This window comes from Oncorhynchus kisutch, linkage group LG17, assembly GCF_002021735.2.
Source record: "Oncorhynchus kisutch isolate 150728-3 linkage group LG17, Okis_V2, whole genome shotgun sequence".
Lineage (NCBI taxonomy): Eukaryota > Metazoa > Chordata > Actinopteri > Salmoniformes > Salmonidae > Oncorhynchus > Oncorhynchus kisutch.
Window position 1 is genome coordinate 78,296,766 of NC_034190.2, and position 18,655 is coordinate 78,315,420.

Consider the following 18,655-nt stretch of genomic DNA (forward strand, 5'->3'; position numbering starts at 1 on the left):
TTCCTGCCTAGTCATTGAGCAGAAACTCTGACGTTCAACGGTGCTTTCCATCATCATGAGGGTTAGCCTAAGGCAAAAACGAACGGAAAATATGTGTACAGTATATCAAATGAAGGACTACAATATGTAGAAAAAAAGAGGTAGGGAAGTGCTGCTTAGGTACACAATAGTAGATTTTGGTAGACAGAGGGTGCTCTTTGGTAAAAGGGGTAAATTGATCATGGTAAAGAAAGGAGGACCAAGGCACTCTTCGTATAATTAATAAAAAGACCATTATTTGTATGGAATTGTCACGCCTATTCCTGTTGCCTCCTGATACTTTGCCATTGGACAAACAGATAACAATCAGGGACAAACATGTACAATAAAATGGTTTCGCAAGTGAGCAGTCAAAATGTCCTTCAGTATAACAGCAGTATCTTTTCACTCAACAGATAGAAATGACCTTATGACATATTTGTCAAGCACAACCGAATATTATCCAACTAGCAGGTTAAGTCAAACCAAATAAGATAGAAGTTTTAAGACCAAGGTTTTCATTAGAAAGTTGTATCACAGTGACATTGTACTTCCAAGTCTAAGTCTACAGGCTACTGTGTGGAATGCATGTGGATTCCTGTTGTCAAAACACTGATTGAAGTGTTTTGGAGTAACTAAGTATTTCAGATCTTGGTTTCGGTAGCCAAGGAAATGAGTGAGGGAGTTAAGATCTCCCCTTGGCCCTAACCTCTGACTTGTGTGATACGCCACATCCGCATGCAGCCACACACACAATAAACCCATCCAAAATACTGTCTTTGTTCTTCAAAAGTTATAAGGCATGGGGAAGCTGTTGCCACAGTAGCTCCAAAGTTTAGGGCAAAACATACAATGCAAAAAGGGGAAGTTTTGAGCAGACAGTCATACTGTAGCCAACACGTGCATAGTTATTACAATATATGCTTGAACCAAGTAATATTTCCACTTACCTTTTGCTTAATAATGCTTACATATTTTGCAATACTCATCTCACATGTATATTTGTTTATTTTATTGAACCTTTATTTAACTTTATTCTGTCCTATTCTACTGTATCTTAGTCTACGCTCTTACATTGCTCGTCCAAATATTTAAATATTCTTTATTCCATTCCTTTACTTTAGATTGTGTGTATTGTTAGATATTACTTGTTAGATATTACTGCACTGTTGGAGATAGAAACACAAGCATTTTGTTACACCCGCAATTACATCTGCTAAACATGTGTATATAACAAATACATTTGATTTGGATGGATATTCTCCACTCAGAACAGACCAAACACCTTTTCTATCACAGATTTTGCATCACACAAGCATACAATTGCCTTTATCCTCATTGGGAGGTGGGAAATGTCCGTATGAGGGAGAATCTGTCTAGTTTTACTATCGTTGTTGGGACTTTTGAAGATTGAAGAACCAATAAACACAATAAACCCCTCCACTCAGAATGAAACAAACACATTTACACCTTTATTTACCAAATATGGTAAATATGGGATTAGCATAGTGAATATAGGCATACATTCACTGTGCTAATCCAATTCTACTATATTTGAGTCTATGCTCTTCCATTGCTCGTCCAAATATTTATATATTCTTAATTCCATTCCCTGACGTTGAATGTGTCTATTGTTACTTGTTCGATATTACTGCACTGTTGGAGATAGAAACGCAAGCATTTTGTTATACCCTCATTAATAACTTTTGAAGACCTCTCATTCCGTCAATTAGGCCTAGCCTGCTCTCCAGTGGTGATAGAGTGATCTACACCACAGTGATAGAGTGATCTACACCATTGCAAATCATGAAAACACGATGCGCAGCATGCACACGGATACTTGTGTGCCCGCGTCTCCATCCAGGATCCTGGCAGTTGTTCTCCAACATGGCGACGTCAGGTGAGAATTATGTCAGCTAAATTCTGCGTGGGCCGGGTGTTTTTAGAAAGGGATGGATTCACCGTTTTGAAATGCATACTTTTTCCGCGTGTGCCGATTTCACATGCTTTGTATCAGGAGGGGCTGTATCGTGGCGGACGCTGCAGGGAGGGCGTGGGCATGGAACCATGTAAACATCGCACTTTACAGGGTAACGTTATTTTTCTCCGAAGACCAGCTGGTCATTGTGCACAGGAATGATCATGCGCCATCATAGATAGTATGCAACTGTCGCAGTCCCAAACTAACTATGTCAACACAATGAGTTATATCTGCAGGGTTTTAGAAATATGTACCCAAAGTTATATAGACACTTGACCTGAAATCTATGTAAACAAAGAGTAGACAGCTGGCTAGCCTACGTTGACAGTGTCTGGGGCATGCGTAGTAGACCAGGGTGGGGGGTAGTTTATGTTTTTGTGGTGCGTCAACATCTGATGGAGGAGGGAATGGTGATGGCCTCATTTCATGCTCTTCTGCAAGTCTGTAAAGTGAACATCCACATTACACACGGTTCTGTGACCCATGTGGCGGGCTTGGAATGACCCTTAAAAATCGGGCTCTGTTAGTCTCTTTGCAGGGATATTATTTTCCGTCACTGACTCACTGCTAAGTGCAACATACCCAAACACTTTTGCCTGATTCAAATCCTTTGGCCCACAAGCAAGCCACGCTGAGTTGTACACTACTGGGATGGCCAGGTTACCCGTCCACCCTTATTGCTGGAATCATAGTGTAACGACCCTGGGTTTATAAGCGCTGTGCTTTTGCGGCACAGTCGATAGCGTGCCGGACCTCGGGCTCGAATGTCGATGGTTCGAGACCTGCTGTTTCATTACAATATTATAATGGACAGTGTAAAAAATATATGATCCAAGCCAGGACAATAAGGCCAAAGACAGTATGAAGATATGTTACGTTTCCTTCTCCACTATAATCCTCCATCAAACTTGTAATGTGTAAAAAGAAAAACGTCATGGCGATGTTGGCTAGCTAAACTAATGCGTGGAATGCCTTATTGGAATGGATTTATTGATAATATCTGTTGGAAAAAAGTTTGGATGTTGCCACAAACATACCTACTTGTTAACAAAATTTCCTTTAAAATTATTCATAAATATTATCCTGCCAACCACTATATGAAGAAGTTTAAGGAAACCATCAACTCAAATTGCTCCTTTTGTAATGACCACCCAGAAACAGTTGTGCATCTTTTTTGGCATTGTATGCATGTAAGAAAACTGTGGCAAGACATCAGTAGGTTTATAATTGAACACATTTATGAAGATTTTACACTATTGTGGAGAGATGTACTGTTTGGATTCTTTACATACAATAGAAATAAGCGGAATCATTTTTATGTAATTAATTTCATTATTCTTTTGGCCAAATTTCATATACACAAATGTACATTTACAAACAGAAAACCACATTTCCGTACCCTACAAAAATAAATTGAACTGTATTTTAAGATGGTTAAATGCTCTACTAACAAAAAAGCTGTTAGAATTGTAAGTATATGCATGTCCCTTAAGGTCCTTGTGTAATTGTAATGTGATATTGTATTGTATAGTGCAGCAGCACTACCATTTTCCTGTCACAGTGAGTCTTGTCAGAAACTTGCCAAAGAGCTGTTTGACCATGATAAAATGTCACCCTCTCCTCACAGCAACTAAGAAGAAGGGGAATAAGACCCTATCCCTGACTAACTTCATGGCAGAGGACAAGGGGGGTAATGCACCCCCAAGTTACCCCACCAAGCCCACTAGCAGCTGGGCCGACGAGACAGATGACCTAGACACAGAGGGTGAGATTCTTCAGAAAAAGGATGCAGCATCAGAGTTATTTGTTCTCCTTTCTCCAATACGTTGAGTGTTCCCAACCAGGATAAATGTTGTTAAGATTTGGCTACTGTAACTTATGTAGGCCCAATCCCGTTCTGTGACATTCATCTCTGGTCAGTACACAGAACAGCATCTGACCCATCTTATCGTAAGGATCCGTACATACCAAGGCAGCATGATCTTGAAAGGGAAATCTGCAGTTTAAACAATGACAAAAATTGCGACCCCGGCACTGTTTTTGGTAACTATCTGAGGATTGGGGCTGGAGAAATGTAACCACTCTCAAATTCATAGACAGAGCTATGCATGCAATGACACATCATCCATGAGATCAAAATTATACTTTCTACCATGTTTTGAGGCTATAAAGTGTTTGTTTACAATTACATTGTTTATAAACAATGGAGTAAAAGTGAAAACTGTAACTAGGCCACTCAGGAACATTCAATGTTGACCTGGTAAGCAACTCCAGTGTATATTTGGCCTTGTGCTTTAGGTTATGGTGCTGCTGAAAGGTGAATTTGTCTCCCAGTGTCTGTTGGAAAGTAGACTGAACCAGGTTTTCCTCTAGGATTTTGCCTGTGCTTAGCTCTATTCCATTTATCTTAACCCCCCCCCCCCCAAAATGTGCTAGTCTTTGCCAATTACAAGCATACCCATAACATGATGCAGCCACCATCATACTTGAACATTTGAAAAGTGGTGCTCAGTTATGTGTTGTGTTGCATTTGCACCAAACATAACACTTTGTATTCAGAACATTATGTTCATTTCTTTGCCACATTTTTTGCAGTTTTACTTTAGTGCCTTATTGCAAACATGCATGTTTTGGAATATTTGTATTTTGTACAGGCTTTGTTCTTTTCACTCTTTTTACTCTAGGTTAGTATTGTGGAGTAACTGCAGTGTTGTTGACCCATCCTCAGTTTTCTCCTATCACAGCCATTAAACTCTGTAACTGTTTTAAAGTCACCATTGGCCTCATGGTGAAATCCCTGAGCGCTTTCCATTAAGGTGTATTGTGTGTAGGCGAGAGACACAAAATCTGAATTTAATACATTTTAAATTCAGACTGTAACACAACACAAAGTCAAGGGGTGTGAATACTTTCTGAAGGCACTGTATATTATTAATTTGAAAGTAAAAAAAAAATCGTGTCCAATCATAGATTGCCCCTTTAACCTCCAATCCCTCTAAATTTCTCCCTTCTCCCTCCAGTATCCACCTCCTGGCATACAGAGGAGGATATTTCCCGGGCCCCAGCCGTCGACCGCTCCATCCTGCCCACAGCACCCCGTTCAGCCCGGGAGCCAAACATTGACCGCTCTTGTATTCCTCGCGGTCCCCCTTACACCGCCTTCCTGGGCAACTTGCCCTACGACGTGACTGAGGACTCCATCATGGACTTCTTCAGGGGCGTGGGGGTAAGTGCATTTCAAATTTAGCACATGTTTGGCCCTACCCAAAGCATAACATTTAAGCCTAAATCTGTTGTGTTACACAGTTAATCCCTTTGTGGGTCCTCTGTCGCTCAGTTGGTAGTGCATTGCACTTGTAATGCCAGGATAGTGGGTTCGATTCCCAGGACCACCCGTACGTAATATTTATGCAGGCATGACTGTAAGTCTCTTTGGATGAAAGCATCTGCTGAATGGCATACATTATTATAAGCCCTCAAACTGAAATCTGGACCTTGAAGGCAGTTCCACTGCTTTTTTCTTTCTTTCATTCTATCCCTCTTATCAGGCACTGATTTAGACCTGGGACACCAGGTGGGGGATTCCCCTCTAATCAGGGACTGATTTAGACCTGGGACACCAGGTGGGGGATTCCCCTCTAATCAGGGACTGATTTAGACCTGGGACACCAGGTGGGGTATTCCCCTCTAATCAGGGACTGATTTAGACCTGGGACACCAGGTGGGTGCAATGAATTATCAGGCAGAAGAGAAAAGCAGCAGTAGTCTGGACCTCGTAGAGTAAGATTTAAAAACCCCTGTTACCCCTGTTAATAGCCCTGTTATAAAGTATTTGCCAACTTGCTGCTAGTATTTGTTCATTTAAACCCAGACATACTATATCTTTGTTTGACTCTGTCTGTCTGTCTGTCTGTCTGTCTGTCTGTCTGTCTGTCTGTCTGTCTGTCTGTCTGTCTGTCTGTCTGTCTGTCTGTCTGTCTGTCTGTCTGTCTGTCTGTCTGTGTCTGTCTGTCTGTCTGTCTGTGTGTGTGTGTGTGTGTGTGTGTGTGTGTGTGTGTGTGTGTGTGTGTGTGTGTGTGTGTGTAGATCAGTGCAGTACATCTTCCTAGAGAACCCAGTAACCAAGACCGCTCGAAGGGTTTTGGCTATGCTGAGTTTGATGATGTGGAATCTCTCCTGAGTGCCTTGAGTCTAAATAAAGAGGTTAGTCCAATATACAATGTGAGCTTCAAGGAAAATAGTCAATAGGTTTAGCCACTAGCTGGTGAAACGGCAGTCAATAGGTTTGGCCACTAGATGTCACCCATTACTTTTTTAATGCTGTTTGCTCTTCCTCCTCTTCCTCCATGCAGAACTTCAGAAACAGAAGGATCCTTGTGGACATTGCAGATTGGTCTTGTTGGATTTGACATTTTGAACATTGAGATAATAAAGACATGATAGATCAGACGCATAGTATATTAAGGAGTGAGATCTGTAGAAAGAGAGTGCCTGTGGAATGTGTTGGGTGGACGGGAGGAGATCAACGGATTGCTATTGGGGAGACGGATGGACATCTGTGGACTAGAAGGAGGAGGGGTTGAGGTCAGGAGGTGAGGTCAGATCCCCTGAAGGTAAAGGTTACTAAAGGTTTACTACCCTTTTCCTGTGGAACCATAAGATTTAAGGATTGGAGAGAAGGAGGAGTGTCTTAAGGGGGATGTATATAACTATGATGGTGAGAAATGTTGGTCTGTCTGACCCTTTGAGCAGAATTAAATTTGGTTAAAGCTTCTCTAGAGTCTGTGAGTTATTTACTCTGAAAGATAAGAACCTAACAGTCTAAGGACAAAGGTGTGAATCTTATGTTTGTGTAGCTACAGTACAAAAGCTGAAGAACATACATACGCACATCTAGGTACTTTTTTGCAGGTGATGGAGTTATAGGCGACCTCATGAAAAAGGAAAACGCCACACGATGCTGTTCATGCTCCCAGGTGATTTTGTTGCAACGTTTCGACCCTGAGGTCTTCATCCCTTAGGTCTTATCCCAAAATGGCATAGCAGTCAGACGTCCTTTGTCCTCGTCTTGGTGTATATATTTACACCTTTCTTCGCATATCTTTTATATATTTTATTCTCCAAAAACTCAACTTCAAAACACTCTCCTGCAACCGGCCTCACCAATAAAATAAAAAAAAGTTATTTACCTCAAATCTGAAATCCACAATAGAAGCAATAGCCAGAAGCTAGCCAGTTTACTGGCTAACGTTAGTATTCAGCTAACCACGATTTGTGGTCATCAGCTATCCTTTAGCTCGAAAATCTAGTTTTGTACAACGCGACTCAGACCAGAACATACCGGACCTATTTTTCTTTCCATATCCCCGGATTTCAACCGCAAGCTCTGGACATTTACACCTGAATCTCGCAGCTAGCTAGCTGCTATCCGTGTGACTATTGGCTTACATCGATGCCGGAGCAAACAGCAATTATTCCGGAGCTAGCCAGCTGAAGAGTTCCATCAGCCACTCCTGGGCTACAATCACCTATCCGGACCCGTTTTACTGCCAATGCGGAGCCCCACTGGACCTTCACGACTGGACTACCGACGTTATCTGCCCTGAGGGAGTTATCCAACTGGCTCCTCCGTCGCGACGTTACCTGAACGCCCATCTAGCAAATCGTTAGCTGTCTTATCGGCTGCTATCTGAATAGATCTATCAGACAATTTTTCTTGCGTCACTATAACTATATCTATTTTGCGTATTGGATTGATCCCCTCTACCACACGGAACCCCACTAATCTACTGACGGAAAGGCACGAGGTGGCTAAAAACAGACCTCCATCCTATTCTAGCTTGTTACCGATGGCACGGCTAGCTGTCTGAATCGCCGTGACCCCAACCAACCTCATTACTCACTGGACCCTTATGATCACTCGACTAAGCATGCCTCTCCTTAATGTCAATATGGCTTGTCCATTGCTGTTCTGGTTAGTGTTTATTGGCTTATTTCACTGTAGAGCCTCTAGCCCTGCTCACTATACCTTATCCAACCTTTCAGTTCCACCACCCACACATGCGATGACATCACCTGGTTTCAATGATGTTTCTCGAGACAATATCTCTCTCATCATCACTCAATACCTAGGTTTACCTCCACTGTATTCACATCATACCATACCTTTGTCTGTACATTATGACCAATTCTCATAGCTTTTAGCCGTACCCTTATCCTACTCCTCCTCTGTTCCTCTGGTGATGTAGAGGTGAATCCAGGCCCTGCAGTGCCTAGCTCCACTCCTATTCCCCAGGCGCTCTCTTTTGATGACTTCTGTAACCGTAATAGCCTTGGTTTCATGCATGTTAACATTAGAAGCCTCCACCCTAAGTTTGTTTTATTCACTGCTTTAGCACACTCTGCCAACCCGGATGTTCTAGCCGTGTCTGAATCCTGGCTTAGGGAGACCACCAAAAATTCTGAAATTTTCATCCCTAACTACAACATTTTCAGACAAGATAGAACGGCCAAAGGGGGCGGTGTTGCAATCTACTGCAAAGAGAGCCTGCAGAGTTCTGTCCTACTATCCCTGACTGTACCCAAACAATTTGAACTGCTACTTTTAAAAATACACCTCACTAAAAATAAGTCTCCAACCGTTGACGCCTGCTATAGACCACCCTCTGCCTCAAGCTGTGCTCTGGACACCATATGTGAACTGCTTTCCACCTGGCTACCCCTACCCCGGTCAACAGCAACTCGCCCAAATCTTCCCCATTTCTCCTTCTCCCAAATCCAGTCAGCTGATGTTCTGAAAGAGCTGCAAAATCTGGACCCCTACAGATCACCCGGGCTAGACAATCTGGACTCTTTCTAAAATTATCTGCCAAAATTGTTGCCACCCCTATTACTAGCCTGTTCAACCTCTCTTTCGTGTCGTCTGAGATTCCCAAAGATTGGAAAGCAGCTGCGGTCATCCCCCTCTTCAAAGGGGGGGGACACTCTTGACCCAAACTGCTACAGACCTATATCCTACTCTGCCTTTCTAAGGTCTTTGAAAGCCAAGTCAACACACAGATCAAATCAAATCAAATGTATTTATATAGCCCTTCGTACATCGGCTGATATCTCAAAGTGCTGTACAGAAACCCAGCCTAAAACCCCAAACAGCAAGCAATGCAGGTGTAGAAGCACGGTAGCTAGGAAAAACTCCCTAGAAAGCCCAAAACCTAGGAAGAAACCTAGAGAGGAACCAGGCTATGTGGGGTGGCCAGTCCTCTTCTGGCTGTGCCGGGTGGAGATTATAACAGAACATGGCCAATATGTTCAAATGTGTATAAATGACCAGCATGGTCCAATAATAATAAGGCAGAACAGTTGAAACTGGAGCAGCAGCACGGCCAGGTGGACTGGGGACAGCAAGGAGTCATCATGTCAGGTAGTCCTAGATTACCGACCATTTCGAATCCCACCGCTATGCAATCTGGTTTCAGAGCTGGTCATGGGTGCACCTCAGCCACGCTCAAGGTCCCAAACGATATCTTAACCGCCATCGATAAGAAACAATACTGTGCAGCCATATTCATTGGCCTGGCCAAGGCTTTCGACTCTGTCAATCACCACATCCACATCCTCATCGCCAGACTCGACAGCCTTGGTTTCTCAAATGATTGCCTCGCCTGGTTCACCAACTACTTCTCTGATAGAGTTCAGTGTGTCAAATCGGAGGGTCTGTTGTCCGGGCCTCTGGCAGTCTCTATGGGGGTGCCACAAGGTTCAATTCTTGGACTGACTCTCTTCTCTGTATACATCAATGATGTCGCTCTTGCTGCTGAGTCTCTGATCCACCTCTACACAGACGACACCATTCTGTATACTTCGGGCCCTTCTTTGGACACTGTGTTAACAACCCTCCAGGCGAGCTTCAATACCATACAACTCTCCTTCCGTGGCCTCCAATTGCTCTTAAATACAAGTAAAACTAAATGCATGCTCTTCAACCGATCGCTGCCTGCACCTGCCAGCCTTTCCAAAATCACTACCCTGGACGGCTCTGACTTAGAATATGTGGACAACTACAAATACCTAGGTGTCTGATTAGAATGTAAACTCTCCTTCCAGACTCACATCAAACATCTCCAATCCAAAGTTAAATCTAGAATTGGCTTCCTATTTTGCAACAAAGCATCCTTCGCTCATGCTGCCAAACATACCCTTGTAAAACTGACCATCCTACCAATCCTCGACTTCGGCGATGTCATTTACAAAATAGCCTCCAATACCCTACTCAATAAATTTGATGCAGTCTATCACAGTGCCATCCATTTTGTCACCAAAGCCCCATATACTACCTACCACTGCAAACTGTACGCTCTCGTTGGCTGGCCCTCGCTTCATACTCGTCGCCAAACCCACTGGCTCCAGGTCATCTCCAGGACTTCAGGAAACAGCAGAGGGAACACCCCCCTATCCACATCGATGGAACAGTAGTGGAGAGGGTAGCAAGTTTTAAGTTCCTCGGCATACACATCACAGACAAACTGAATTGGTCCACTCACACAGACAGCATCGTGAAGAAGGCGCAGCAGCGCCTCTTCAAACTCAGGAGGCTGAAGAAATTCGGCTTGTCACCAAAAGCACTCACAAACTTCTACAGATGCACAATCGAGAGCATCCTGGCGGGCTGTATCACCGCCTGGTACGGCAACTGCTCCGCCCTCAACCGTAAGGCTCTCCAGAGGGTAGTGAGGTCTGCACAACGCATCACCGGGGGCAAACTACCTGCCCTCCAGGACACCTACACCACCCGATGTTACAGGAAGGCCATAAAGATCATCAAGGACATCAAGGACAACCACCCGAGCCACTGCCTGTTCACCCCGCTATCATCCAGAAGGCGAGGTCAGTACAGGTGCATCAAAGCTGGGACCGAGAGACTGAAAAACAGCTTCTATCTCAAGGCCATCAGACTGTTAAACAGCCACCACTAACATTGAGTGGCTGCTGCCAACACACTGACACTGACTCAACTCCAGCCACTTTAATAATGGGAATTGATGGGAAATTATGTAAATATATCACTAGCCACTTTAAACAATGCTACCTTATATAATGTTACTTACCCTACATTATTCATCTCATATGCATACGTATATACTGTACTCTATATCATCGACTGCATCCTTATGTAATACATGTATCACAAGCCACTTTAACTATGCCACTTTGTTTACATACTCATCTCATATGTATATACTGTACTCGATACCATCTACTGTATCTTGCCTATGCTGCTCTGTACCATCACCCATTCATATATCCTTATGTACATATGCTTTATCCCCTTACACTGTGTATAAGACAGTAGTTTTGGAATTGTTAGTTAGATTACTTGTTGGTTATTACTGCATTGTCGGAACTAGAAGCACAAGCATTTCGCTACACTCGCATTAACATCTGCTAACCATGTGTATGTGACAAATAAAATTTGATTTGATTTGATCTACAAGACCCTGCTAGGTAAAGTCCCCCCTTATCTCAGCTCGCTGGTCACCATAGCAGCACCCACCTGTAGCACGCGCTCCAGCAGGTATATCTCTCTGGTCACCCCCAAAACCAATTATTCCTTTGGTCGCCTCTCCTTCCAGTTCTCTGCTGCCAATGACTGGAACGAACTACAAAAATCTCTGAAACTGGAAACACTTATCTCCCTCACTAGCTTTAAGCACCAGCTGTCAGAGCAGCTCACAGATTACTGCACCTGTACATAGCCCACCTATAATTTAGCCCAAACAACTACCTCTTTCCCTACTGTATTTATTTTATTTTATTTATTTATTTTGCTCCTTTACACCCCATTATTTCTATCTCTACTTTGCACATTCTTCCACTGCAAATCAACCATTCCAGTGTTTTACTTGCTATATTGTATTTACTTTGCCACCGTGGCCTTTTTTTGCCTTTACCTCCCTTCTCCCACCTCACTTGCTCACATTGTATATAGACTTATTTTTCTACTGTATTATTGACTGTATGTTTGTTTTACTCCATGTGTAACTCTGTGTTGTTGTACGTGTCGAACTGCTTTGCTTTATCTTGGCCAGGTCGCAATTGTAATTGAGAACTTGTTCTCAACTTGCCTACCTGGTTAAATAAAGGTGAAATAAAAAAATTAAAAAATCAGGAATGCATGTCCTAGGTTGGGGTGGAAGGACCTACAGTTGAAGTTGGAAGTTTACATACACCTTAGCCAAATATATTTAACATTTAATCCAAGTAAAAATTCCCTGTTTTAGGTCAGTTAGGATCACCACTTTATTTTAAGAATGTGAAATGTCAGAATAATAGTAGAGAGAATGATTTATTTCAGCTTTTATTTCTTTCATCACATTCCCAGTGGGTCAGAAGTTTACATACACTCAATTAGTATTCGGTAGCATTGCCTTTAAATTGTATAACTTGGTTCAAACATTTCGGGTAGCCTTCCACGAGCTTACCACAATACGTTGGGTGAATTTTGGCCCATTCCTGGTGTAACTGAGTCAGGTTTGTAGGCCTCCTTGCTCTCACACGTGTTTTCAGTTCTGCCCACACATTTTCTATGGGATTGAGGTTAGGTCTTTGTGATGGCCACTCCAATACCTTGAATTTGTTGTCCTTAAGCCATTTTGCCACAACTTTGGAAGTATGCTTGGGGTCATTGTCCATTTGGAAGACCCATTTGCGACCAAGCTTTAACATTCCTGACTGGTGTCTTGAGATGTTGCTTCAATATATCCACATAATTGTCCCTCCTCATGATGCCATATATTTTGTGAAGTGCACCAGTCCCTCCTGCAGCAAAGCACCCCCACAACATGATGCTGCCACCCACGTGCTTCACGGTTGGGATGGTGTTCTTCGGCTTGCGAGCATCCCCCTTTTTCCTCCAAACATAACGATGGTCATTATGGCTAAACAGTTATATTTTTGTTTCATCAGACCAGAGGACATTTCTCCAAAAACTACGATCTTTGTCCACATGTGCAGTTGCAAACCGTAGTCTGGCTTTTTTATGGCAGTTTTGGAGCAGTGGCTTCTTCCTTGCTGAGCGGCCTTTCAGGTTATGACGATATAGGACTCGTTTTACTGTGGATATAGATACTTTTGTCCCTGTTTCCTCTAGTGTCTCCACAAGGTCCTTTGCTGTTGTTCTGGGATTGATTTGCACTTTTTGCACCAAAGTAGGTTAATCTCTAGGAGGCAGAACGCCTCTCCTTTCTGAGCGGTATGACGGCTGCTTGGTCCCATGGTGTTTATACTTGCGTACTATTGTTTGTACAGATGAACGTGGTATCTTCAGGCTTTTGGATATTTCTCCCAAGGATGAACCACACTTGTGGAGGTCTACAATTTGTTTTCTAAGGTCTTGGCTAATTTCTTTTGATTTTCCTGTGATGTCAAGCAAAGAGGCACTGAGTTTGAAGGTAGGCCTTGAAATACATCCACAGGTACACCTCCAATTGACTCAAATTATGTCAATAAGCCTATCAGAAGCTTCTAAGACCATGACATAATTTTCCAAGCTGTTTAAAGGCACAGTCAACTTAGTGTATGTAATCTTCTGACCCACTGGAATTGTGATACAGTGAAATAATCTGTCTGTAAACAATTGTTGGATAAATTACTTGTCATGCACATAGTAGATGTCCTAACCGACTTGTCAGAACTATAGTTTGTTAACAAGAAATTTGTGGAGTGGTTGAAAAAAATGAGTTTTAATGACTCCAACCTAAGTGTATGTAAACTTCCGACTTCAACCGTATTACTGAGGTTGGTGTATGTATTCCATGCCCTGCCAATTTCAATTCCATCCAATTTTTTTAATAAAATAAATGGCCTGCTCTCCAACTTTATTTGGAATGGAAATACCTCAAGATTCAAATGGACTGTCTTACACTTGCTACATTCCCGACAGAATGCACACAGAAATGTCACATTTGGAGATGCAAAGAGCACAACGGAACCCTATTACATGTGCTGGTCATGTGACTAACATCTTTTGGAGATAATGTCTGTGCTAGCATTTCATTGTGTCTAGGAATTTACATCCATCCATCTCCACGATTTATGTCTGTTGGGAAATGTAAATATTGGTGATCGATGTCAGAGTAATTTTTTAAATCTAGGTCTAATTGCTGCAAAACAATGTATACCCATCGATTGGAAAGCCTCATGCTCACCGTCAATACCAAACTGGAGCGTTGACAATCTAGTAACCTCCCTTTAGATTTGGTATATTATAAAGTTAAACAAAAACTGAAAATATTTGACAAACTTTGGAAAATATATGTTGATCACATTCGACTTTTGTATAGTGGGTGTTGTGTTTTTGTTATGTTGTTTGTGAAGTCTTGTAGTATGACTAATATTGTATTTTTGCTTCCCTCGGGTAGTTTTGACTGTCGCGCCAGTGGTGGTGGTGGTGGTGGTGGGGGTCGCAGGGCATTTGACACTGGTTACAGGCATGATGAGGGAGGACAGGATAGCTACCAGCAAGATGGCTACCGACAGGATAGCTACTGACGGGATGACACCAGGGTAGTGGGGATCGCTATGGTGACCAATACGAGAGATGGGAGGAATGCCGTTGTGACCGAGGTGAGAAAGTTTTAAATAAAATTGTCATTCTTAATGTGCACTGGCCCAGCCACACAGTACCAGGGTGTACATTAAAACCTCTCTCCTTTTTTTGTCCTCTATGGTCATACCCAGGTGCTGTGGAGAGGCCCAAGTTGATACTGAAACCCCGTAGCCTATCTAAAGAGGTGGAGCAGAGCAGCGCCCCGTCTGCCCCCTCGGACAGGGCTGCCTCCATCTTCGGTGGGGCCAAGCCAGTGGACACGGCTGCCAAGGAGAGAGAGGTGGAGGAGAGGCTGAAGAGGGAACAGGAAAAACTGCAGCGAGAGCTAGAAGACAGAATCACAGACCACAATCCCAGAGAGAGGTATGTTACGAAAGGGAAGAAGATCATGGGCTAACATGAGGAAATGGAGCATGTCTGTAGAATAAACTTCAATTATACTGTGTTATGTTATCTTTGACTCATTGATCCTGACCATCCCTCAGGCACCCCAGCTGGCGCAGTGAGGACCAACGTGCAGGACACTTTCAGACTGGCAGTGAGTCTTCCCAAACCAGGCAGCCGTGGCCAATCCTGCAGAGGTGAGCAATATACTGGTTATGATGGGTAATTGAGTCAGCGACGATATCAGTACTCTATTCACTTAGACACCTTCAGATGGTAATGTTGTGGTTCAAGCAGGCTCCTTTCCCAGGGTTGGTATAAAAGCAGGACACTCATTTCCTGTTGGACATTTGTTGACATAGGACAACATACTCCATTTCCTCACGTTTTTATTTTATTCTTCCTCTCCGATTCCCAGCCTCCAAGCGCAGGAAGAGCGAGCGCTCGGTGGACAGTGGGCGTGAAGAGGAGCCCTCCTCCCCTGTGGCCGAGCCCTGCCAGACAAGACAGTCCGCCTCGCTCCACCTCCCAAGGAGAACGCCTGGGCCAAGAGGACCACGCCCGTTGGGGGCTCCAGTGAGGGCGAGGCCCGGCCACCGTCTCCCCCGCAATGACACACCCCTACAGCTCACCAGGTTAGAGGTCAACACGTAGATTAATTCTATGGTACACCTCACCCTACAATCCACAGTCCCCTAACACCTAGAACAGGAATGCCCAACCCTATTTGTTTGTTATTCTAGCAATCCACCTAACTGAAGGTAGTTTTATTGCACCTAACTGAAGGTAGTTTTATTGCACCTAACTGAAGGTAGTTTTATTGCACCTAACTGAAGGTAGTTTTATTGCACCTAACTGAAGGTAGTTTTATTGACATCTGTCCTTTTTGTATTTTCCCGCTCCTCTAGCTTAGCTGAGGATGAAGTGCCTCAGGCAGATAAAGAAGGTAAGCATTGATTGCTGACAAACTGAATGTAACTGCTATATTCATGTTTTAGGGATTTTCAAACGTTTCAATTGAAAAACTGATCTACTTTTCCCCCCCAATTCTCTTCAGAGGTCGATCGCAGCGAATAGATACAATATGCAACCTTGACATAATGGACGCAGATCCACATGACGATATGGAGGACAATACATAGGGAGGGTGGATGAAAGAAGTGAAGAAGATGGAAGATGCAAAGAATGAGGTCTGCCCAGCAACCTGGCTGGAGCAGCTCTACAGCTCCCTTCCTGCTAACCTGCTTAACCTTTTGCAACTAGGGGGCAGTATTTTAATTATTGGATAAAAAAACGTTCCCATTTTAAGCGCAATATTTTGTCACGACAAGATGCTTGACTATGCATATAAGTGACAGCTTTGGATAGAAAACACTCTAACGTTTCCAAAACTGCAAAGATATTGTCTGTGAGTATAACAGAACTGATGCTACAGGTGAAACCAAGATGAAATTTCAAACAGGAAGTGCCCCAGATTTTGAAGGTGCTGTGTTCCAATGACTCCTTATATGGCTGTGAATGGGCCACGAATGAGCTTAGACTTTCTGTCGTTTCCCCAAAGTGTCGACAGCATTGTGACGTTTTTCTAGGCATATCATTGGAAGATTGACCATAAGAGACTACATCTACCAGGTGGTCGCTTGGTGTCCTCCGTCGCAATTATTGCATAATCTCCAGCTGCAGTATTTTTCCGTTTGCCTCTGATGAGAAACCAACTGCCACAAATGATTTATCATCAAATAGATATGTGAAAACACCTTGAGGATTGATTCTAAACAACGTTTTCCATGTTTCTGTCAATATTATGGAGCTAATTTGGAAAAAAGTTTGGCGTTGTAGTGACTGGATTTTCGGTTTTTTTTCTTAGCCAAACGTGATGAACAAAGCGGAGCTATTTCTCCTACACAAATAATATTTTTGGAAAAAATGAACATTTGCTATCTAACTGAGAGTCTCGTCCTTGAAAACATCCGAAGTTCTTCAAAGGTAAATTATTTTATTTGAATGCTTTTCTTGTTTTTGTGAAAATGTTGCCTGCTGAATGCTAGGCTTAATGCTATGCTATGCTATCAATACTCTTACACAAATGCTTGTGTAGCTTTGGTAGAAAAGCATATTTTGAAAATCTGAGATGACAGTGTTGTTAACAAAAGGCTAAGCTTGTGTTTCAATATATTTATTTCATTTCATTTGCGATTTTCATGAATAGGAAACGTTGCCTTATGGTAATGAGCTTGAGGCTATGATTACGCTCCCGGATACGGGTTTGGAGTCGCAAGAAGTTAAAGAGAAACCCACCCCACTGCCGGCTGGCTGCACCTTCAAGATTGGACCTAAACATAGAGAAATACTAGTCTGGGTACCAGTCATTTTAGCTAACATTCCACTTCTTGTCACTCCTGACAATTTTCCAAATCTTTGGCAAGGAGTGGTATATAATATATCTAAACAGAGACAGCAACCAGGCTAGAGAAATGCTGGACGGGTTTTTAATAAGGTTGAATTTGTCATTATAAAACAAATGTAAAAGGTGGGGTTGAGAGATGTGTAGCTACATGCGTCTTCACCACCCGCCAGTCTAGATGCTGGACTATGTAGGTTCTCTGAGCTCTAAACCTGGTTATACTAATGCTGGAGGGTCTATCTCAGAGGGGACAGACTGGAGTTTTAAATAAAATAAAAGACAGGACATGACAGGACATACATTAACAAAAACATTTTACTGTGAGGGATGCCATGTTTGTGTTTCTCTGATCATCATCTGTAGCCGTCATTAACTGGATCTTTTCAGCCACCGTCCCAATATACCGCCAATGGCTTCCTCTCCAGAAATGAACCGCTTCCTTCCTTACACCTCATCCGGACCTGCCTGAAAATCTCCTGGCAACCATGTCATGAAAAGAATTGTGTGAACTGTCCTAAAAGTATTGGAGGCATGATCTTCACTCACTCTCATCCATGGGCCATGTGTTGAATGGAATTGAATGCAGAGGGTGTTTCTAACATTGTATGTACTGTATGTAACCCCACTATCACAAGTGAAGAAGCACATCTCATTGGATGTTTGTTTCTCTATGTAACGTGCATGACTGTGGAAACAGACTCATGTGGTTCTTTAAGCCATGGGAATGTTGAGATGGATTTAATCAACTCCATGTGGGTAGGTCACAGAGTGGGACAGATTTACCAAAGTGGATGTAAGGAATGCATTTTATGGTATACCACTACTAAATTATGCAGTTTTGATTTTCTGAATCTAACCCCTCACTTCACAGCTTAAAGCATTATTCACCCATTTTTTCAGTTTCTTCTGTTGAACTGGGCTATACGTTTCTTTGTCACATGTTAGGTTCTCTTGTTCACTTCAAATAGATGAAAATACAATATTTGACTATTGATCTTGTAATATCCTGTATATCCTAACTACCCCTTCCACCACACCCCTGACCCCTGTGACCTTAAGCTGGGTTTTGGCCCAGGTTGTGACCTCTGACATTCAGTTCTCCACTTCAGAACGCTGATGGGAAACAGGCATTGCTGTGTAACTGAGGAGAGAGGGAGCGATGGGAGTAAGCTGTGGTCTGAGGACGGCGTGGGTCCTGAGGCATATACTGTAGTCTGAGGATGGCGTGGGTCCTGAGGCATATACTGTAGTCTGAGGACGGCGT

At 43.0% G+C, this 18,655-nt stretch overlaps 1 protein-coding gene across 1 annotated transcript; it reads left to right on the top strand.

Moving 5' to 3' along the window:
* Positions 1 to 1,924: 1,924 nt before the first annotated feature.
* Positions 1,925 to 16,284, top strand: LOC109907088 (eukaryotic translation initiation factor 4B-like). Its single transcript, XM_031793347.1, has 13 exons — positions 1,925 to 2,108; positions 3,627 to 3,764; positions 5,020 to 5,225; positions 6,086 to 6,202; positions 6,352 to 6,392; positions 14,416 to 14,464; positions 14,560 to 14,620; positions 14,735 to 14,966; positions 15,089 to 15,184; positions 15,406 to 15,427; positions 15,458 to 15,622; positions 15,896 to 15,933; positions 16,045 to 16,284. The coding sequence occupies exons 1-11, from the start codon at positions 1,928 to 1,930 to the stop codon at positions 15,599 to 15,601; spliced, it is 1,287 nt and encodes a 428-aa protein (XP_031649207.1). The 5' UTR covers positions 1,925 to 1,927; the 3' UTR covers positions 15,602 to 15,622; positions 15,896 to 15,933; positions 16,045 to 16,284.
* The last annotated feature ends 2,371 nt before the right edge of the window (positions 16,285 to 18,655 follow it).